This window comes from Mycothermus thermophilus (assembly GCF_041956435.1).
Source record: "Mycothermus thermophilus strain CBS 625.91 unplaced genomic scaffold VTJ04scaffold_1, whole genome shotgun sequence".
Classification (NCBI taxonomy): Eukaryota; Fungi; Ascomycota; class Sordariomycetes; order Sordariales; family Chaetomiaceae; genus Mycothermus; species Mycothermus thermophilus.
In genome coordinates this window covers 5,180,754-5,202,605 of record NW_027191427.1, presented here as the reverse complement: position 1 = coordinate 5,202,605, position 21,852 = coordinate 5,180,754, and the positions used below count along the sequence as shown (strand labels likewise).

At 53.9% G+C, this 21,852-nt stretch overlaps 9 protein-coding genes and 1 non-coding gene across 10 annotated transcripts; 6 read left to right on the top strand and 4 right to left on the bottom strand.

Annotated features, from left to right (window-relative positions):
• Positions 1 to 3,841: 3,841 nt before the first annotated feature.
• VTJ04DRAFT_1943 (uncharacterized protein) lies at positions 3,842 to 5,185 on the top strand (the record flags this gene model as incomplete). Its single annotated transcript, XM_069359686.1, has 5 exons — positions 3,842 to 4,024; positions 4,099 to 4,135; positions 4,219 to 4,286; positions 4,373 to 4,749; positions 4,813 to 5,185. The coding sequence occupies 5 exons, from the start codon at positions 3,842 to 3,844 to the stop codon at positions 5,183 to 5,185; spliced, it is 1,038 nt and encodes a 345-aa protein (XP_069224551.1).
• A 771-nt stretch (positions 5,186 to 5,956) lies between these two features.
• Positions 5,957 to 6,048, bottom strand: VTJ04DRAFT_t12. Its single transcript has one exon. It is a non-coding gene; the product is annotated as a tRNA-Glu (tRNA).
• Positions 6,049 to 7,318: 1,270 nt separating this feature from the next.
• VTJ04DRAFT_1942 (uncharacterized protein) lies at positions 7,319 to 8,056 on the top strand (the record flags this gene model as incomplete). The annotated part of the gene is made up of 3 exons (XM_069359685.1): positions 7,319 to 7,411; positions 7,844 to 7,919; positions 7,980 to 8,056. The coding sequence occupies 3 exons, from the start codon at positions 7,319 to 7,321 to the stop codon at positions 8,054 to 8,056; spliced, it is 246 nt and encodes an 81-aa protein (XP_069224550.1).
• An 833-nt stretch (positions 8,057 to 8,889) lies between these two features.
• VTJ04DRAFT_1941 (uncharacterized protein) lies at positions 8,890 to 9,828 on the top strand (the record flags this gene model as incomplete). Its single annotated transcript, XM_069359684.1, has 1 exon — positions 8,890 to 9,828. One exon carries the CDS (start codon positions 8,890 to 8,892, stop codon positions 9,826 to 9,828), a length of 939 nt encoding a protein of 312 aa, XP_069224549.1.
• Positions 9,829 to 10,187: 359 nt separating this feature from the next.
• Positions 10,188 to 11,365, top strand: VTJ04DRAFT_1940 (uncharacterized protein; the record flags this gene model as incomplete). Its single annotated transcript, XM_069359683.1, has 2 exons — positions 10,188 to 10,673; positions 10,865 to 11,365. The coding sequence occupies 2 exons, from the start codon at positions 10,188 to 10,190 to the stop codon at positions 11,363 to 11,365; spliced, it is 987 nt and encodes a 328-aa protein (XP_069224548.1).
• Positions 11,366 to 13,329: 1,964 nt separating this feature from the next.
• VTJ04DRAFT_1939 (uncharacterized protein) lies at positions 13,330 to 13,995 on the top strand (the record flags this gene model as incomplete). Its single annotated transcript, XM_069359681.1, has 2 exons — positions 13,330 to 13,771; positions 13,862 to 13,995. The coding sequence occupies 2 exons, from the start codon at positions 13,330 to 13,332 to the stop codon at positions 13,993 to 13,995; spliced, it is 576 nt and encodes a 191-aa protein (XP_069224547.1).
• A 314-nt stretch (positions 13,996 to 14,309) lies between these two features.
• On the bottom strand, positions 14,310 to 15,446 carry VTJ04DRAFT_1938 (uncharacterized protein; the record flags this gene model as incomplete). The annotated part of the gene is made up of 1 exon (XM_069359680.1): positions 14,310 to 15,446. One exon carries the CDS (start codon positions 15,444 to 15,446, stop codon positions 14,310 to 14,312), a length of 1,137 nt encoding a protein of 378 aa, XP_069224546.1.
• A 791-nt stretch (positions 15,447 to 16,237) lies between these two features.
• On the bottom strand, positions 16,238 to 16,669 carry VTJ04DRAFT_1937 (uncharacterized protein; the record flags this gene model as incomplete). The annotated part of the gene is made up of 2 exons (XM_069359679.1): positions 16,238 to 16,480; positions 16,577 to 16,669. The coding sequence occupies 2 exons, from the start codon at positions 16,667 to 16,669 to the stop codon at positions 16,238 to 16,240; spliced, it is 336 nt and encodes a 111-aa protein (XP_069224545.1).
• Positions 16,670 to 17,600: 931 nt separating this feature from the next.
• On the top strand, positions 17,601 to 18,828 carry VTJ04DRAFT_1936 (uncharacterized protein; the record flags this gene model as incomplete). The annotated part of the gene is made up of 3 exons (XM_069359678.1): positions 17,601 to 17,643; positions 17,722 to 17,913; positions 18,014 to 18,828. The coding sequence occupies 3 exons, from the start codon at positions 17,601 to 17,603 to the stop codon at positions 18,826 to 18,828; spliced, it is 1,050 nt and encodes a 349-aa protein (XP_069224544.1).
• An 869-nt stretch (positions 18,829 to 19,697) lies between these two features.
• VTJ04DRAFT_1935 (uncharacterized protein) lies at positions 19,698 to 20,452 on the bottom strand (the record flags this gene model as incomplete). Its single annotated transcript, XM_069359677.1, has 2 exons — positions 19,698 to 20,107; positions 20,158 to 20,452. 2 exons carry the CDS (start codon positions 20,450 to 20,452, stop codon positions 19,698 to 19,700), a joined length of 705 nt encoding a protein of 234 aa, XP_069224543.1.
• Positions 20,453 to 21,852: the final 1,400 nt, after the last annotated feature.

The following is a 21,852-nucleotide window of genomic DNA, read 5'->3' as shown; positions in this document are numbered from 1 at the left end:
CAAGTCGGAACATGATTGCTAAGACAAGAGTAATCGGAGTAAGTCCGACGGCTGAGGCTCAGCGCTGAAAGTTCCCGAGTGCATGACAGAACAAAGCCGCCCTTCCGCATTTGTTGATCATTTCGATTCACATGTTAACAATGCATGCTCGATCATATGAAGAAGGTCGAGAGACTATATAGCGAGAACTTGAGTGACATCACCACGCATTTCTTAGCCGTAATTAAGCAATACCTTGGGGTGCAGTGCTTATCCATCGCTGAATAGGCCGAACCCGATTTGATTTTGTCAACCGATATTGTCTCGGAAATAATACCTGCATTCCCGCAGAATTTGGAGTATGAGGAACTCTCTTGATCTCCTATCCACAGCCTGAGAGCATGAGTCCTAAGTTGTGTCAATGTTGCTCTCGGCGACCTACGTAATTATGTAGTGCGAGCACGGGATCCGATGACCTGACACTGGAGGACAACCTTCCCTGGAACCGGGACCGGGCAGGCACCTCATGCGAACACTGTCCATGGCCATGGACCAAAGATCATCTATCCATCGGCATCATAGATCACCTGCCAGGTTTGGCACTGGAGCTTGGAATAATGACAGGAGGCAAAGCATGAGGGGGCATCCATGGGCGATGGATGATGGATGAGGTTTCTCGATCCCGGTTAGGAAAGCTCATCAGGCGCTCTTGTCCGAGGACCAAGGCGGCCAAACCAATGGATGCCACTTGTATGTGCCCTCTCCCCGATTTCGAGCAGCGCCAGGAGTCTTTGTGCCTGCCCTCGTCCTCTCGGCATCGTGGGACGACGGAAAGAACACCGCAGGAAAGTCCCACGAGGACCCGCTGTTAGTGCAGGGCGGAATTTTGTACGCAAAATCGATCCCTCTCGACTATCGACTACTGCTCTTAACAGATGCGATATGTTGGTGAGGGCAGTTGCTCCGGGCTATTGCCTCGACTGTCCAAGCGGCGAGGATTCAAATCCCGGCATGGTGACCTCATGCAAAGGTCAGAAGCGAGCTTGGAGTTTCCTTTCGCAAGAACATCTGGTTTCGACAAGCCCGGACTGGGAGGCCGTCTGCCAAGTGCCTGACTTCGTTTTCCCTCCAATCGGGGAACAGCTCATTGTTCATAGCGTACTCCTGACCTGACTGACTTGCTTGATGCCAGAAAGATGAGGCTGTCGAAACCCATCTCTATACTCTACACTAGTGTGACTGATGTGGGGCATTCTCCGCAAGAGATGCCACATATGCCTCTGTACGCAGGATCCGATTTGGATCATTGTCGCCTTTGCCCGTCTCTGTCAGATGTCCTTGTGCTCCCACGTGCTGCCCTCTCTCTTGAGGTGATGGCTGCGCGCCCTTCTTCATTCGAGACTCGACTGTTGATTTTGATTGGTGTCAAACTCGGTGATCTTTGCCTCCCTTGACAGTCCAGACATACTTTGTGGTGGTTGGCAAAGTGGCGGGACACGGCAGGCACTAAGTAATTAAGTAGACCCATGACCCGATTCAGATCTGCATGGTGCCCATTTGAGCCTCCAAGAGGGTCAAGTGCCGGCCCGCTTGGAGTCGCCTCTGTCTGTGGCTACTCCGCCAGGGCAAACTTCGGGACAGGAGCAGCAGCTGCTTGGTAACCAAGGACACGACTTCAAGGTTTCCTGGATTTCTGGGAAGCTCCAGTGTTCCTGGCCGCTACACAGTAAGTACCCAACCTAGGGGCCTACTTCACCTCTTATTTTGTAATTTCCTCATTTGAAGCCGACTCGCGGGCTCCTAAGACCATAATCCAAGGCAGCTCTGCTCCAAGTCCTTCGGCCGCCACCCCGTGTTCCAGAGACAAACGCTGTGTTGCGACCTCACGATTTCCCCCATGGGCCGTCCAAGTTATTGGGTCGTCGATGTGATGGTCGTAACCTTAGAAATGCTTTGCCGGACTCCCATTGTCCCTCGCATCCCAGACAGACAAAGCAAAACCCATGCAATTGCAAGACATGATAGGATACCTAGTAAGTATGTACATACAGCCCCTCCTGGTGTTTCTCACCAATGCCGGCAGTCATCACAGAGGAAGAGGGTCAGGTATCGCCACGGCGAGGGATCCAGCGAGGAAAACTCTGGCGAAAGACCCGCTTCTCAACGGTCCTCAGCCTCTGGTAGAAACGTCAGGCACTGTATGTACTGGATGCGAGTCGAATCTCTTGAGAAAACAATTGAGGAGGGTGATCTTCTGCTGATGCTTTGCAGTGCACTCCTGGATTATTAGGGAACAAAAGTAGAAATTTCGACCCCAGGCCCTGAGTTTCGGATCAAGTCGTCGAAGGCTTCCAAACAACCGAAAGATCCCGTCCATCGGTGAAGCAGACGGAACGACTGTTCCATTACCAGGTGTGTACATCAGATATGTACACTGCACGGGCCGGGACATTTTCAATCGTGGTCGATCATTGGGCGGCACCAAGCTGTGGTGTTTTGTGTAATTTCATCGCATTATGCCTCGCTACCCAGACTTACGCCGGTATGTCATTCTTTTGATGATCTGTAGGATTTTGAATCTTGTTGTCTATGGCATCGAGATCACCAGAATTCAATCCTACGCACGTGCGATCGGACGATCTGGTGCTACCTTCGGCATCTGAATCAGCGGGAGATTTCATGATTGACCAGTCCGAACATCAAAGTCCACTGTCACACTGCAGAAAGTGCTGAATCTCACACCATTCCCCTGAAGCCTTGCTGCAACTCTCAAGCCTCAAATGCAGCTTCGACGCCGACAGCTCGGCCCGCGAACATTCCCACGGCAGCCGAAGAAGGCGCCCAAGCCCCCAATGTCCTTGCATTGGGACCATTGTGTCAACAGCCGAACGCCACCAACACTCTCACAGGAACTTGAGGGTCTGGAAGCTGAGGCCACCTCCTGGTCTTCTCAGATCACGTCAAGACAACCGCGCAAAGAAGCAGCGGGAATCTTCCATCCCTTACCATCTTGAGCATCCAAATAAGTATCGGGGCATCGGAGACACACACCCAACCAACAGCCATTGCGTCGTTGCCACACCTGGGAATGCGTTGCCATCGACAGACGACGTCTACCAACAGGTGAAATGGCCCTAACCCAGCGGTACGGAACCGATCCGTCGGGGACATGCCGGCTTTTGTCTGCATCTCAATCAAGACAACCACATTGTTTTCCATTTTGGAGCGCTCGCCGCAAAAGTCCCTGAACCCTGGGGGAAATCCATCTTCATTGAACCATTAGTCCGCCACATCTCCAACCCACACCGGTGAAGTCAGGGTCTAAATGGCCTGGATTGGTCTTGACTCGCCTTGGGAGGATCGCGGGAACGCAGCTTGCGGGCAAGTTCCCGGGGGACCCGGCTGGCAGGCTAGCCGACAACGGTATGGTACCGTCGCATCCCATCGACCCAGCCTGTCGACTGGGTCGACCGGGGGTGAGCTGAGCACCAACCGCAGCTCGAACAGCGCGGGGAAACCCGCTTTGCAGCCGGGGCCGGGCTCTATTCTTGCGCGGCCCTCTTTTCGCCAAAGGGGATTCATCAACACACGTTGGGGCGCCGGGTCATCACAAACTTATCATGCAAATGCCTCGCACGCTTCTCGGGCTGGGTGTCCACCCGCTCGTTCACGTTTGATCCCCCTTCTCGACGACAACAACGACACCGACGCCGACGCATAGTTGCTTTGAAGCCGACAACGACAGGCACCTTGCCTTCAAACGTCGTCAGCGTCCCCGCGCCCCGAAGAGAGAAACCGGCCGGCCGTATTCGGTTTTCGCAGCGCTTGCACACGCCATGAACCCCCAACTCCGCCGTCACCCATGAGCAACTCCTCATCTCCGCGGCCCCTCGCGGACCCGAACGTATACTACGGCCAGCCCATCATCCCCGTGGTTGTCCTGTGCTTGCTGCTCACGACGACGTTCGTCGCGCTGCGCTTCTGGTCGCGCGGCGTGATTTTGCGCGCGCTCGGCATCGAGGACGCCTTTTTGCTGGTCGCTTGGGTAAGCATGGGGAGGAAGCCCTGTTCGGCTGCTCAGGTCGCATCGGCGCTAGCTGTGAGGCTAACAGGTCTTAGCTTTTGGGCGTGGGCCTCGACATTTCGCACCTCATCAGTCAGTGTCTCCACCAGACTCCATCCATCACCGGCCCGTGCCGATCGACCGGCCATGCGCTAACTCGAACGTTTCAACAACAGACCTCCGGTATGGACTCGGTCGGCAGTATGCTGCGCTTGACGACGAGACGCGTGTCTTGAACCTGAAGGTGCGGGAAGCGTTGCCCCAGGGGCCGGCTTTGTGCGCCGGCCCGCCGAGGTCTCTGACCTGCCTAGCTAACGACCTTACTACCAGGTCTCGTTCGCCATCACGCTGCTCTACTACTCGGCACTGTTCTCCGTCAAGATCGGCGTGCTGTGCCTGTACATCCGGGTCCTGACCTACCCATATGTCCGCCTCGCCGCCAAGGTGATGGTCGGCGTCGTAACGATCTCCAGCGCCTGGATCATCGCCACCTCCATAACGGCCTGTGTTCCCGTCGATGCCCTGTGGGACATGTCAAAGCGCATGACAGCGAGGTGTCACTCCGGTGATGTGTGGTGGAGCCACTCGGGACTCAACATCACGACCGACTTCTTGATCTCGATCCTGCCCCTGACGGTGCTCCACAAGCTACACGTCCCCCGGCGGCAGAAAATCGCTTTGTACCTTGTCTTCCTCCTCGGTTTCTGGTATGCCCCCCGCTCCCGACACAACCAGTAATGCCGGCAGACTTCCCCTAACACCATCTCTAGCGTCTGCATCATCTCCCTGCTGCGCACCCTGCAGTTCATCCGAGTCAGGTTTATCGACGTGGAGCGGGATATAACCCCCGACGGCGTCATCATCTCAGTCTGGACCATGCTAGAGGTCGCCATCGCCATCACGGTCGCCTGCATCCCCACGCTCAAGCCCGTCATCTCGCGCATCTTCCCGCGGTTCCTCGCCAGCACCCCGAGAGGGTCCGACGACACGGATCCGTGGTCCGGCACGATCGAGGACGGGGGCCGGGGTCGCCGGTACAGGCGGTGCGGCGAAGACACGATAGACCTGGATCTCTCGACCATGAGGTGTAAAGCGTCGGATCAGGACAGTACGGAACCGGGCAGTCGCCGGGGGAGGCCATAATGTATACTACTATCTGTCACGTTGGGATGACCATTTTGGGTGTTTATGGCGCTGGGACGGGATATTGGTAATGATGGTTATTCGGCATTTGAAATACGGGCTGGATATGTTTGGACTAGGTTGGATAAGGAAGGGTATACGTGGGATCTGAAATTGGTTAGGATTGGGATTGGATATCTCTGTGTTATGTGTTTGAACTAGGCAATAATAAACCACCAGCGCCTCCTCAGCTAGGAGCCATGTTGACCTCCAAATTGATATCTCTTTTGGAAATGGAATTATCCCTAGGTACCTGAGTGTTACCTGAGGTAACCCACCTAGCTTGAACATTATCTTCTCAGAGCAGGCAGAGCGCGCGTTGTCCGGGTTCCCTACTGTACCACACACCAGGACTCCAAAACCAAACCTTTGGAACATCGCCGCACATACCAGCTCACTACCCCGCGTAAACTTGCTGCGGCCGATCGTGGGCCCAGTCTAGTACTACCAACCGCATCGGGCGGGTCGGAATCATTGGATCGGGTCGGCAGATGATGGTGTGCAGAATGCAACCCACGCACCGCGGTGCTGACGCGTTGTCCGCTTGGCGAATTTATTTTACCCGGGAATTTTTGATGCACATGTGCTGGTAACTGATACCCCGTACTAGCGTGGTTATTGTCCTGTCTTTTTTTGGGAAGGCAAAACGGAAAGCAAAGGAATGGCGGACATGACAAGAAAAGAAGGTGAAAGAAAAAAAAAGGAAAGGAAAAAAAGGGGAAAAAAGAGTGACTCGGATACCGGGAGTCGAACCCGGGGCTGTTGAGAAAGCAGTCAATCCTGAGGATTGAGAGTCAACGATGTTACCGCTACACCATACCCGATTGTCAGGATGGTTTCCGACTGGTTGTTACCCGGAAGTTGGTTGCAGGTGGCTTTATGAAGGGCCGGAAAAGATTTTTTTTTCTTAAAAATCTCATTTTTCTTTTGGAGTGCTTTGGCGGGCGGGGAATTTTGATGTGGACCCAAGCCAGCGGATCGCGGACTTGGCGGAACGGGGCTTGGCGCCGGCACCGGCATCGACTTCAATGTCCCAAGAAATATCACGATGGCTACGGTTTTGGAGGAAGGTTGTGTAGGTGGGGCTCAGTTTAGACCTTTCTGCTAGTTTAGTATTAGTAGATCTGTACCAGCAGGCCACCGTGCAATGAAGCCAGGCTGTCACAATGCTTTAACTGTTGCATCCACCGGATCTCGGTCACCATTTGGGGAAGCGGAGGAACGTACCTCGCTGTGACGTCTACCCTCCTGGCGGACATAGGATTGCCGGATTCCATGATCCCAAATCAGCATCGTCACGAGTCCGTTCCATGTTGACAGTTCCACAGAGCCAGCTTGACAGGGGTAAATGTATGCACATACCACGTGCCAGACGCCGGGGCTACAGGGAGTTGGGCAAGATGGTCAAGAAAGGAACCTCGCCCTTCTATCTTCAGACGTCACCGGATACCTAGCAACCCTTCGCAATTGACTGGATTGACGACGGAGATAACAGGGCCGAAGAATAATGCCTACAGATATCAAGAGGCAGATGATGTTCAAGGTACAGATCCACCGTCAACATGGTGACACAGAACAACTTCGAGTTTTTGGTACTTGAGGGGTTGCATCCATATTTCATCCTAGAACATATCTCCAACATGTGCCTCTTGGAAATGTTCCAGGTAGTCTATGATTCCCATTGGCATATGACAGGCGCCTGAAGCATGATCCTACTACCATCAACTTCGAACCTCTCTGTCAACCTCCCAAGCATCCAAAATGCTTGCCAACACTGGAGGAGTTGATAGACTCTCAAATCTTCCAGGCAAATGTGTAGCGATCTAACCTCTCAGAGACATTCCGAGAGCCTGCCAATTCCAAAACAGTCAGTGTCATCTGGCCGACGGGCAAGCAGTGGAAGAGGATACCGCGAAGAAGGCACGCAGGCTGAGGAAGGATGGATATAGCAGTGTTGTCTTGAGATAACGAAATGGAGGCTGGCAGTGTAGCTCAAGAAGAAGGTGGACCGGATCATTCCGCCGTGTATAAAACGGTTGGCAAACTGCACTCCTCGACTGTACCAGAAATACAGATTCCGTGACTTTGATCACGATGGACTCGACAAGTAGCTCAGCTGCGGCCGGTCACAAGCCCTACGTCCATCTCCTCGACACCTTCCACCCGGCCAACCACTCGGTCATGCTTGTCGGCGAGATGATCTGCCACACCAGCGACAGGCCCAGCCTATTCCTTTTCGGCAACAGCGCTGGCTGTCCAGGAAGAACATACACTCTCCAGAGAGGAGTCATCCACTGCCCCCGGCGAGAAGCCCGTCTCCGATTTCAAGGCCTAGGAGGCCGACGTCGACGGCTTCTCGCCCAAGCGACTAAGGTTCATCCGGTACACGGTACTCAACGCCTATCGACAACCCTTCAGCATCACCTCCATCGCAAATGCCATTGCCTCCTTTTCATCGCTGTCCGGGGGCCTCAGCCCATGGTCCTGGTGACGGCCGCGGCTGTCAACCTTGCTGTGTGTAGACTGTGTCAGCAGCCGCTGGTCATCAACGCCCTCTCCCTCATCGCCAAGTCCGTCCCGCGGTCTGCGCCCATGCGCTTGCGCTGGCTCGGTTGCTAGATCTTCCACTTCGACGGCGTCCACAGCGGCGACGGCGTCACGGCGGTGATCTGGTATATCGACGTTCTGGTGTTACGCACGCAGCGAGACAGGCCGTCACCTATCTCCATGAACGTATTAATGCTCGTACAGACAGTCCTAGCCCTGTTCCTGGTCATCATCGCCGTCGCCCACCCGCATCCCGCATGCGCCATCACGACGTGTTCGAACTAACCCACCGTTTCGCAAGCCGGCTCGGCCCAGTTCTCTTCTGGGCGATTGTCTCCCTGCTCGGCTCTCAGGAGCCATCATCCTTCGGGGTCGGCCATCGGGCCATGTTTGAGCTTCCTGGAGCATGAGAGGCGGCCGACGATTCGCGTGGTTTGGCAAATTAACAGCCCGTTGACGACCTACGGACCGCGCACGCTGGGGTTGGTGAAGATGATGATGGATGAGAAGGCTGTCATTATTGACACGTCGGTTTAGGGACGGCTGGATATGTTGCCGGCGGTGTTCGCGTTGTCCACAGAATCGAAGGTGGATACGGTGTGTTTAGTAACCCGATAGCGGCCAAGCGGTTGGTGTATCAACTCTAGACGAGGAGGATTACGGCGTATAACCCTATTGTTATTAGCTGATAAGAAGGCTAGAAGTCGATAGACAGTCTTGGAACAATGGTAATATTGTTTGAGCTATGGGTGTTCGCGGATCGGGCACTGGTGTATTTTCCAATTTTGGTGCTTTACAAATGTCAGGTAATCATCCGCCTCTCTGATATTCCATGAGTTCTTACATCAGGAAGGCTAATACGTCTTGAGGTTGGCCCAGGAGCTGCCCCTCTCCGAGAATGGCGGACGAAGCGATGTCGTGATCCGGGGCTCTCCAACCATAGCCTCGGATCCGCAGTGATTTACCCCACTGTCCGTTAAGACCATTAATAATGCAGCAACCTCAGCAGCTTTGTAGCTCGGCGTATAAAGGTTCCATGAGCACCTCTGTGTTTCTATGAATGAGACCAAACCACCTGCATCACCACACACGTTCGTTAGCTGTCGTTATTCAACCCCATGACCACCACCGGTGAATTCCGCTACCTGGACCCCGCCTCCGTCCCGGCCGGCACCAGGCCGTTTGCCAAGGTGGACGGCGGGCCTCCGTCCTTCAACTTCACCACTCGCCGGCGCAGTGTCCACGACTTGCGCGAGGCTCTGGTCCAAGGTTCCGGCCCCGGCGCCTTCGGCAGCGACATCGATGTAGCCGGCTTCGCAGTCTACCACGCCCCGGCAAACGAAAAGGACTTCACCTCCGACACGGCCGTGCGCACCGGCTACTACGCCGAAGTCGAAGCCCTCCTCCGCGCCAAGCTGCCAGGCAAGATCGCGCATGTGGAAATCTTCGACCACACCATCCGCCGGCGCGACCCTTCAGCTCCGCGCCAGCCTGTCCAGCAGGTCCACGTCGACCAGACACCCTCAGCAGCCGAGGCACGGGTGCGCAGGCACATCAAGAAATCCCCCGAGGAAGTCGACGCGCTCTTGAAGCGCAGGTACCAGATCATCAACGTCTGGCGGCCGATCGGATATCCGGCGACGGACTTCCCGCTGGCGCTGATTGACTGGCGAACGACGCAGCCTCAGGATCTGGTGCCGGTGGATTTGCTGTACCCGCTCCACCACCGAGAGGGAGGGGATGATGATGATCGGGGCAAGGAACGGCCGCCGGATCCGAACCAAGGACCGGGGAGCACAGATGGGTATGAGGTCCGCGGCCAGACGTATGGAGTCGCGCCGAGCGAGAAACACAAGTTTTGGTATGTGAAGGATATGACGCCGGACGAGGCGTTGTTTATTAAGTGCTTTGATAGTTGGGGGCAGGGACAGCCGAATGGGAGGGAGGGAGTTGCGGCGTTGACACCGCACACGGCCTTTGAGGATCCGGCTACGCCGGAGGGGACAAAGGGTCGACAAAGTATCGAGGTTCGGTGTTTGGTGTTTTATGAGGAGTAGGCGGAGCGGTGAGACGAACAGCAGTAGAAGATCTCGAGATTTACTATTTCTCTGTTCCAATCCGAGTTTTCTGTCAGTTCGCCAAACCCTTGTGGTAGAAGATTTGGAATGAAAGAAAACCTAATCCTGAAAGCTTTGACCTGAAAACTGGGAAATCTTCCTCCCAGCTCTACCAAATTTCCACCCTCAAAACCTAACTTCTTTCTCAATTCCCTTTACTTTTTTTTCCTCGAACCAACAGGTCGAACCACCGACCATCTCGACCATCCACTCCAGAACTGAGTCGAGAATCCAACACCATCCCACAACATTTCCGGACGTGAGCAACCATTAACGACCCTCGAGACGAATCGAACAACATGAGTCACCCGCCAGAGAAAGACGACATGTCGAACATGCACGATAACATTGCCGCCGAAGTAGCTTGCCTGGCGAGCAACATTGGGGCAATCGCAGGCAAACTCGCGGAGTCAACCACAACCGATGATGCCATCGACGATGCGAACCGCAAGCGCAAGCGCCTCGACGACGGCCAAGCCTCGCGACCTGACAGCCACAGTGACGAAACTTCTGTGAAGACCAACGTCATGAGCTTCCAGAAGGACCTAGAGCTGTCTGCTGCACAAATGGAAGTCATCCACCTGAAGCTCGAGCTGGCCAGGGAACGCCAGGCAAGGATTGCAGCCGAGAGTGGTCTTGCTACGGAACGTCAGGCAAAGATCGCAGCAGAGACCAGCCTCTCCACTATGAAGACCGACTTTGAGAAGACAACGGACGATCTCAAAAAGGCCCTTTTGGAGGAGCAAAAGCTCCACATGGATGCCCCTCAAGAACACATTTTGCAAGTTCGTCAACGCGACCACTGGGATGAACCTCAAACCCAAGGACCTCGAATCGTGGTGCGAGCTTTTCCAGGGATCTGGGCACAAATATGCCCGGGGAGCTCGGTTGGATGTACCTGTGCACGTTGCACTTCGGCAACCCGTTGGCGTGAGAAGCCGTCAAGGGACTGCTGCTGCTTCTCAGCTCCGCCCAGTGGGTGAACCTTCATGTCCTCAACTCCATTCTGCGTGGAATTGTGGCCTTCCTCAACAGGACTTCAACTGAAGACGCCATCGGCGTTGCCTGTGAGAGCACAGTTTGGTTGCTGTTGTGGCAGATCATCCAGGTCATTCAACAACGCTGGCCGCGGTTGGACATCTCTGACCTCAACAAAGCTATCCAGACAAGGCCGGATCTAAGAGACCTGGTGCACTCCATCAAATCTGGCACGCTGGAAGACTTTTTTGAGAAAAGGGGTGGATTTTATAATCGGGTTGGAATGATGCTTTGGCATCCCCGCGTGTTACTGGTCTTGAAGAAGGACAAGGAAGACCATCTGTGGTTCACGTCGCGGTGGAAACACGTTTCGGGAAATCACACTTGGGGGAAGGTCAAGGCCTATTCTGGTAGCGAGTCTCCCGAGGCTACGCTCGTGGATGCTGGAGGAACTGACACATATAGGGAGATTTTTGGGGAGCACTGCCCGTGGTATTAAACGTCGGTGGGTTGGGTTTCGTTGCTGAGCAGGGAATGGAGGTCAAGGCGGTAACTGAAAGGGTGCGGGCTAAGATTGGAATGACGTGGCAGCAGAGAGGCTAAAGGCTAGGTAACAAATACAGACGTTGACCGAACGACCAAGGAGCGCTACAGAAATCTGTTGGTGATGAAGTCAAACAAACACAAGACGACTATATACCTGAGTACGAGGTGCTTTGCCAAACCGGCCCTGTTCCACCTACATCGACCACACCAGCCACCATTCCCATCGCAATACAGTGCAACTGTTTGGCATTTGCCATGATGGGGCTGATGATCAGGTCGCGCCAGAGGGGACGAATGGTCGACGGGTGTTTGGTGCTTCATGAGGAGTAGGAGAAGAGCAGATCTGGACTTTTGGTAGCTGGCTTGTTTCTAGAATCTGATTAAACTTTTTTCCTCCGAAAACCTAAGCTTGACCTCACAACTCACCCGCTCTCAACATCAAGTTACCTCAACTCGATCACTTCAACCCATAACAACCGCAACAATTGGGGAGATCAGCAGCCATCAAAACCCCTCCAGCCACATCTGGCAACAGGAGTCAACAGGCGGGTCAGCGGAATTGTTTAACATTTGCAACGATACGTTGAAGGATCTAGGTGCGCCAACTGGGGCGAAAGTAACACAGATTTTATGCACAGAGAGGTATGGTGGTTGGTACGTGATGAAGGTTTCCCATAATTACCCGAGACATTTATTTACGTCAGCGCTCCTTTTTCCGTTTCCCTCTTCCCATTTTTCTTCTGCCGTTCCTCCTCTTCCTCTTCCTCTTCTTTTCCTTCCTCTGATCAACTTGCACACTGGGCTTCGTGGCAGAGCTCTGAATATGATTCTCGCGACGGGCCATCGCTGCTTGAACGCGCCTTGCTGCCCGAAGGGGAAAGACATTGGTGACCTCGGATGCGGTTAGAGAACCCGCAGCGCTCAAATCGGCTCCCGCATCCACGAAGGTTTCGGTCAACCTCGAAACCGCATCCATGCCGTTAGCGGTCCCTCTTGGTACAAGCCTGCGTACCTCTTGCTGAACCACGACCAAACTGTCGTAAGACGCCAAGGGGCGTTGGGGTTTGCTCTATGGGCGAAGAGTGCTTGTGGAATACTGACCAAGCCGTCAACCTTTCGTCGTTGGCACGCTTTTGACACGATGAAGGCAAATAAGTGACCCCATGCAACCTCAACGATCTGGCTCGAACCTTCAGGAAGGCTCGAATCTGTGTAGTGGTCGGTTGAGTCGAGGAGGTTTGCCAAAGTGACGGTGTTGATGTCCATGACGACGGGGAGCACAAGGTTGAGTATGTTGAGTTGCTGTGCCATAAAGTCCTCCTCCCCCGGGAATCGTAGTGGACTGTTGTACATTCCGAGATCATGAAGATAGCGAGCCAAACACTCGTCCTCGGCCTGGCCGCCGATGCGAAGCAGCATATCTACCATGGGTACCATGCAATACCGCGAAAACGGATCTGACGAATATCGCCAAGAATCTCAAGCTGGCTCGTCAGGGCACTGCATTCCGTCTTCACGACGGCATCCATAGCGAGGACAAGATAGAAACGGCAGCCAACCCCGAAAGGCCCAAGGTGAACTCCGCGACTTCTTCGCGCAACACGCCTCAGGACGACCAACCCGTCTGTCCAAAGACCGAAACCGAAATAAAGTCCGAGCCCGAAGTGAAAGAACCACGGGGAAAATGGAGTCATCAGACAATGGTGAGATGGATGTTCTCCTCACACCCAACGAGGGGGAGCGGGCGGTCCAGGGTATTTGCCTGAAATTCTGCGAGTCCATCACACACATTCAGCTCCCACCTCCCGCTGTTCAGCAGACTTCTAGCATCTCTACGAGTTCCTGCAAAGAGGCTGAACACGACCCAGGATTCCTTCATCTTTCAGGTTCCAGGGGTCAACTATCTCCATGAGTTCGATGAGGATCTTCTGGTGCATTATACAAGAAGATTATGACGACACATTCAACTATCCTTTAGACGAACTGGGCGTTCTCCGACGTGTCTGGGCCCTCGTCAGGTCTGGCAAGTTGAACACGCCTGCGAGCGTCTGCGTGATTAAGGGTCTGTTCGGTTACCTTGTCACGGCCGAAGAAATACAGCCTGAAGTTATCTTGCTCATGCTCAACGACGTTGTGGACGGCTTGGACGACGTTACGAAGAGCACCACGAACGACACGAACGCCGTTATGTGTACGAGCACGATTCGACTCGTGCTGTGGGAGATTGCCAGGATCATTCAGCGAGCGTGGCCTTCATTGGATTACATGCGGCCCAGGCTCATGCGGACGGTCGAAGCTGAACCTTTTGTTCACCGGCTGGCGCAAGCAATTGAAGCAAACAAGCTGGATCATTATGTCGGTAAGTACGGGATTAGGAGCTGGGATGGAGAGATCTTGTTCATGGTGGCATGGTACTCGGAAGGATTTTTCAGTACACGCTGGTGGTCAGACCTTGACAACGACGCTCGTATTATGATCAAAAACGGTCAACGTGAGGAAGAGTGTGTAACGTATGAAGATCTGTCGCCGGAGAACCGGAAGTTCTACAAGAAAGGCCTGGCAAGGTCAGCCTGGAGCTTATAACTTGGTTAGCTTGGAGGATTAAAGTGAACTTGACGGAGGACAATCCCGTCAAACGGGCCCGGGGATCGAGATCCAGAAGGAAATGGGAGTTGGGCTTCATTACTTGATAGAGGCATGGAGTCTTAATCGTGGAATCGCAGCCATAACGTCTCAGATATTACTCTTCAACGTTTCCGTCAATTCAAGGCCTGATGAAGCGGGATAGCCACGAGGCAAAAGACATGAAGTATTATTTCATTAACACTATTAATTTGCCAATACAGGGTGAAAGGCATGACACGTTAGGATCCTCTGTTAGGAACGTCTTCCACTCATCACGACACCGATACACCTAAGAGGACCAGTAAAAGAACCCACAATCCCCCCTTCCCCTGGCTGATCACCGACACAGCCCCATTTTCCTTCCCATCTTCTCCACGATTCCCACCCACGCCGCCCTGGAAGTTTCGAGCATTGGCCGGAACGGTCCGGTTGAACGTAAACCCCTTGCCGGTACCAGCCCCGTTGGGCGCAACGCAAAAGACCTGGGCCAGCGGATCTCCACGGTCTTTATCCGTCGCATTGGCATCGATGGTTGCGTTGACCATGGCGGTCACGATCACCCGGTAATTGAGAACCTGTGCGTCCCAAAAGTCACGGAGGTCCTGGGTGCTGTTGAACATGTCGTCCCCGTCATAAAACCAACCGTCACTCGTGGTCACAGACCCGTTGAGGTACGGCACCGGGATGCCGCCGTACGTCGGAACTCCGCTCGGGTTGTTACCCGGTCCCTTCTTGCCACATTCCTTGGGAGCTGTCAATTTTCGGCACATGGTCACTTGGTCGGGGAATCGAGTCCATGCTTCTTCTGGGGAGGAGGCGACGAGGTAGCTGTACCGTGTGCCCTGCTTCAGCGCGGCGATACACTCATCCGACAAAAGCCCGACGCAGGACCCGTCGTCGGCGAGTGGACGGTTCTCTATGTTGTTGAAGCGTTCGGGATGCAGTTGAGATGGCGCATGGAAGATCCAGGCACACATCCCCCAGCTGGGGTGAGCGTTGACGATCTTCGTTTCTTCTTGCTCGCCCTCCTTGAGTAATGCGTCTGGGGCCTGGATTGTGATGCTGTCGCCCACCAGGCCGTTTCCGCGGCAGTCACCGTTGGAACACCAGCGCTCTGTCGATGGGAAGTCCAGCATCGCGAGACTGATGGTCCAGCCGTCCATGGGTTGGCCGGGCCAGGGCTTGGAAACGTCGTAGCCAGGAATGCGGAACACGCCGGTGGCGTTAGAGACAGCGACGGCAGCTTCGAACTCAGTCGTGTTGGCATCGTATGGGCCGGCTCGACCTCTGAAAGGATCTCCATAGCCACCGAAGCCTTCTTCGCCAAATAGCCAACCAAATACAGGTTGACTGGCGAGGATGATATTGGCCAAGAGTGACCAGAGGTTGATATGCCGCGTTGATGTCATTTCAAAGTGAAGATTCTCGTGTTAACGGCCTTGAGGGAGTGCATGACGAGTGGAAGAAAAAGAGCTCAGGAGCTTGAAACACCTAGTATTGCATTGTTGAACGGTGCTGCTGTGCGCGGGTGGGATTCTTATAAGTATGCTTACCATTTGATACTAAGTGCTGGTAGGATTTTTGCTGCTGACTTCGCTTACGGTGAGCGATGCGACGCTGAAGCATGTGTCCAAGGGCTTAGCCGCCGGCAACGAGTCATACCGCGAAATGGGCCCCCAACTTTCATCGTGAAATGGCTCCCCCTTAACCTTTGTTGGGGGTGATGGCAATGCTTATGCAGTGTATAGGGGGCACGGCGGCGTAGGAGATGTGCCCTTACCGGCTTCCCTGGCCAGGTAGGAGTCAGGGGTAATGGACTGCTTAGGATGTCGTCCTCAACGGCCTGGCATGGGTAGATACCCTGATCCGCACTAGGCAAAGAGGGCCGGCGGCCTCAATATTGGACATTGTTCATTACGAGTGATAGTCTCATAAACCTATATACACGGTGTTATTTAACCTACTATCACGGTCTCTCCAGACCCATCCAACTCAATAGCCACTCCCACAAACACAACCAACACGGCAGCGTAGACCAGCGTCGCGGCGAGGACTTCACCCGGCCTCTCAACACTATATGCCACGATCGTCCCAAATACGACCGAAAACGCCGTAGTCGTGATCAAGCAGGTATACTGAGTGTTATGCAGAACCATTATCCACATCGGAGCAAGCATAAAAACACCGCCAAACAGACTGATCACGGGGCGCCGCCGGAACCCATTGTACCAAGTCTTGAGGGCGGTATCGTGCCGGGTGCCGCGATCGGGTTCCAAGTCGACTCCCAGGAACGGGCTGGTATTTCCTTCAAGTCCTCGTAGGCAGGATCTTCCTGCCATGCATGCTGCATGATCTGATCGTCTGTCAAGCGCTCCGCCGAGATGATGAACAGGTCGCCCGTTCGCTGGCCAAACCGTCTCATGAACTCATAGTCGCGCACTGCCTAAACTACTCAACAGTGAGATATTGGTGCGTTCACCGCCGGCTGTCAGCCATATTTCGTCCGAAGGTCTCGGTACGCCAGCTTCTTGGTACTTACTGTGATCATTTCCCAGTGGACGACGCTTTTCTCCCCTCTATGCATCTTGACGATGCTCCCGACGAGCTTACATTGGAGGACTCGAAGCCGCATGCGCTGGAGCCGCAAGGCTTATGTGGAGATGATGCTTCCCTATCCCCATTCTCATCGCGCACCCGTTTGGCCGCTTTGTCTAGTTTCCTGGTAACCTTCCTCACTAAATCCTGCGATGGCCCCCAAGTACCCATGGCTCGGGTTTCTGAAATCAAGTCCGATATCAACAGCTAGACCATGAGCGTTATTATTAGAACTAGATTAGACACCAGGGTGGCTAAAAGTTCAAGGAATCAATACCGCTTGTATGACCATGGTTTTCTATCTCGGTCATGACCATGTCTGATCAAGATGGCCTCCTGTTAATTATCATAGCGTACACGCAGTAAAGTGTTGCGTTAAGTTTTGTGTGTTTGATGTTGACATGATAGCAGCATTCCACAGACGAGTTTGATCAAGGGCTGAGAAACCTAACGGCCGCAGCAAATCCATGCTGAGAGCAGGGAGAAGAAGTGTATCGGAATAATTAAAGTTCAAGCCTGGGTCTTGGCTCGTCCCGCCCCCGAGTAATCTTCCGGTTTCACACTCATCTTATTAACTGTGTGTCTGACCCTTCAGGTACATGCTGCGGCCAGATTTCTGTTTGGTGGGCATTACGTACCGAGTCGAGGTGGTTAGGCACCCTGCAAGTCTGCCTGGGCACGTAAGGCTGGGCATAAAGTACGCCCAAGTGCTGCGGCTTGGCAAGGCAGCAGAGCCTGGAGGAAGTCTCCCTCCTTCGGTCACAATTGCCTGGGCAACCGAGGACAGGCGGTTGACCTTAGGAGCCTGTTGGTAAAAGGAGATTCGTTCTTCTCACCGTTTAGCTTTGGTCCCCTCGTCTTGGTCCTGTTGACAAGTGGCGCCTTTTGACCATTGTTCTGCTTGAAGCTCCTTTGGCGACACCTCGTGCTTGTTCCTCTCAGCCTGCATCTCTGATAGCCCGACAAGGATGCGAGTCTCTGTGGCGGTTGTCAACGGGGTGATTTGGTTGCGTCAGTTCCTCCCTCCCAGTTGACCGTTTTGCTTAGTACTGCATATTAGCTCACAGAATTGACAAAGCGCTACGACAGTGCTGTTTCTTAGCAATCTCCTGCTTTTGCTGGGCTGCGCATCTCCAGCCTTAACCGGCAACGCCATCTACCAGGTTGATGTCAGGCATCTCATCGCGAATTTGGAAGCTGAAGCAAGCGAGGGCGCCAACCAGAATGTCACACTTGGTGGCAACACCTTGCTGCCTACGCATTGGCGAATTGGACTGGGAGGTAAGAGACCTTTCTTTGTGCGGTTGTCCTTTAAGGGGCATATTCTGCGATATCATCAGAATGGGGATGGAAAGGCCCAGTATTAATACGTTTCTGGTAGGAGTATGCGACATCTTCAAGGAGAACAACGAGGTCCGCTGCCGGCATTCTCTCGCCCCCTCACAAAAGCTGCTCTCCATTTTGGAAGCCTGTCTCCGTGACAATCTCTCTCGCCAGTATCAGTCGGAAGACAAGGGTAGTGGCGACGCTCTTGGTTCCTTGGAGGACAGAGTAAGCAACGTCCTTAGCACCTGGTCCCACGCCCTCGCCAACCTCGACCCCCATCGTCTTGCCAAACACGAGGGGCACGCCACTCGACTCGTCCGTGCCTGCGCTGTCTTCATTATAATCGTCCTGTTGATGGACTTTTGGGCGGCGTGGTCCGTGATTGTCAAGGAAGACAATGAGATCGCAGCATTGAAGCTCTTTTGCAGCACCATCTGTTGTTTAGCCGCTGGAGTATGTATAGCCGCCGTTTTCGACACAACAATACTCCGGGTGGCAGGCCAGCATGAAGGGTACATCGGTGCTGCCGTAGCCACTCCGTTTGCGGGCATGGTCTTCCGGTTCTTCTATTATCAAATCATGGAATCATGTCCTGAATGGTGTGGGCTGCGACAGAAACCAAACCAGTTCGCCGGGAAAGCAAGGGTGCATTCTAGGACCACGACGACGACGGACGTCGCCATGTCCCCAATTGCTGCAGCACCTGAGCTTGAGGCGGGGGATGTGAACCAACCGCCTGCTGCGACAACTCCTCGACGTACCTCGCAAGACAGCAAGCCCGAGGTCGACAATATTGGAACCATTGATGCACCTCGGGGGTATATCCCGCGTGATGGCCTTGTGGTGGCGACGAACAATTCCCAGGTCTAAATTAGATTTTGTCTACGTCGCGTACAACCCTACCTCAGAGAGGGTCACACAGTGTAGAGGCGGATGTTGTGTCAAATTGTTAGAGGAGCGACACCAGTTTAGAATGAAGCTAAATAAAGCCCGTCAAGGTGGAATATCAAGATATCGACAGCCCGTCTTTGCTCCAACGAAGGCTGGTGTGGATATCGAATTGCAATATGTGAAATGTGTGATGACGACAGCTTCAGAGGTGAGTCGTTTCATGAATTATAGTGATATGTAAGCGACATTCTACATTACCAGATCTTCAATAATGATCTAACGTACATGATTGTGGCCGCCGGATGTTGCTCTTGGTTATCAACCGGTGAACTGAGGCAACCCCACCACCCCTCCCCCTCTCCCCCCAATACAGTCCTGAATTCCAGAATACAAACATGCAACCATGCAAATCATTTCCCATGATCCACTGACCTAACCCATCGTCCCGTTCATATAGCTCCATGCGCATAACTAGAAAAACACCCGGCCTTCAGATGGCCATCATGCTGACACCTCGATCTCTCGGAGGGCATGGACCGAAACAGAATGAAGGACGATCGATCGATCTTAGAGACATGTTGTGCCAAGACGGGCTCTTCCAAGGCCAAGAAAAGCCAAGTCTGGGGCTGGAGGCCCACAGGACGAAAATCTCCGGGGTGTCCCTTGTCCTTGCCGCTTCGCCAAGGCTCCGTCCACTCCACGGCTGGCAACCCGACGGGAGGGACGTGGCAGTGCAAGGCGTTGTACGACCGAGCCGTCTTGCCCCTCTTCCAAGAGCCGCGTCTGCTGATTCCAATACCCAGGTCAGGCGAGTCCAGCGCATTTCCGTCCGAGAGATGGAACGATATTTATGTAGCCGACGACAAACGTCGCGACCAGGACCGTCCGAGTCGCACAAAGAAGGGTGACTTTTCCGAGGCCATCTTGGGCGCTGCTGCCGCTGCTGCCGCGGCGGCCGCCTTGAGCTCGTCGACGCTGTTCAGCGACAGGCTACGTCGCATGTCAGTGCCCGTCGACGAAGCATCGGAGGGCCGCTGCTTGTTGATGGATGCCGGTCGCTCAACCTTGAACGGCGGCTGGAAAGAACGCAAGTTGGCGCGAAGCGGTGCACTGGCTGACACCTTGACATTCTCCTTGGACTTGAGCTCCGGGTTCTCAAAGATGCCCTCACGGAAAGTTTCTCCGTCAGAGGATGTTTCGTCCGGGAACGAGGTTTGAGGTCGCATGAAGGCGAAGGGGAATGGGATATCGTCTCCAACTACAACTTGTCAGGTCCTGGTCAAGATGTATCAGAAGAAGGTAACATACCATGAGTGGCCCAGAGTCGCTCATCAGCCGTGAACTTGAGAAGGTCGTTGGTCGGCGCTTGGTAGCCCAACTGGTGGAGGTGCCTGGCCGCCCATTGCTCAGCCGCCTTGATGGCCTCAGACTTACGTCCGGGAATCAAGAGCTCCGTATTGCGGCTGGCGGCGAAGTTGAGGATGAACTGGCGCCTTGAGTACTCGGCTGTGGCCAGCGCTTTTGCGACATTCATGCGCTCCAACTCCGAGGGCGTCGATCGCCGGCGAGCCTCCCTCACAGCCGCGTTCGCCGGGACGGCCATAATACCAAAGGTTGTCACGGATGTCTTCGATGTCGAAAGGGGAAGGCTTTGTGCAGAAGATGCGGCATGGAGCGTGGGGAATGTGGACTGACAGATCGGAAAGCCGGCAAGAGGCGTTTGCGAAGAGAAGTCGAGAAGAAGGATGGATGTGCGACCTAAACTGACAGAAATCCGGGGCAAATCTGGGGAATCTGCGATAATAGGTACCGGTCAGGCGCAAGTACTGGGACCCTTCGGCCTGAGCCAGCAGGCTTGTGGAAGGTTGAGGACCCAGACCAGCGTCGAGGGACGGGTTGGGGCTGCTCAGGTGCGCGCCGAGAACACGGCAGAGGCCAATTAACAAGTTCCCACGATCTCGGGCCCGGTTCCGTGCCGGTGCCAGTGCGTCGCCAAGGTTCACAATTCCCTTGGCGACGGCTATCAGGTGTGAGTCTCGGAGTCTAAAATCGGAGTATCAAGATTGCCGACCAGTGACTTGATGTCGATAGTGTTGTGCAGATGTCAGCTTGTATGCAAGCGACCTTATCTTCACTTACCCGTCACCACAAGACACAACACCGACGGTGGTGGATCAAAGACCAAGGTCAGTTGTTCCGGTAGGTAGTCTCTTGTGAGCTACGTAATCGGTTGTAAGCCGGGCTTTATCTTGTCCTTCACCCTATCCCTTGAAAGAGGGGACAGCCACAGATCCAGGCCCGGACTCAACAAACAACGGTCTTGGCACGTGTCGATCCTTGCTCTTCTGGTGAGTGGCCATGTGCTCTCACCGCAGTCATTGGAATGCGATGAACTCTTGGATCTCGTGCATGACTCGCAGGTTTGCCGTTGTTTGAACGTGCAAGGTGAGCTCCGCGAAATGTGAGTGTGAAGACTAGGACATTATTGTGAGGAGCAGAGTCCTATGGTGCGTGGGAAGAACACCAGTACATCGTAAACCGGTTGAGGCGTGGCTTGAGAGCTACTTTGACAATGGCTTAGGCTATCCCACATAGAAACAAAAATTCGCCTGCCCTTTTTGAGAAAAACATATCTAACTACCTACTCAGTGCGTAATTCATACATCGATGCAGCGCTGGCGTTGGAAGTCAGGTCCAGCCTGATGCCACAGAGGACCACGTTCTTCAGCCTTACACACATGAACCAGGCTATGCCCAATCCGACACTCAAACCAATATTAATATGTCCTGGATGGCTTGATTTCCAGGGAATGGCGACTGATCATGCGCTGTTGATTACTTTGGTAGAAGAATGATAAGATTCAAGGAAGTCAAACATCTGACGTACATTGTGTCTAAATATTTCCTCGAGAGTCTCTAATATTTCAACCCTATCGTGGCCGCTCAACCATTCCAGGGTTTGCAGCTGTATGGACAAGAAACAAACTTGAACGATGGCACCCT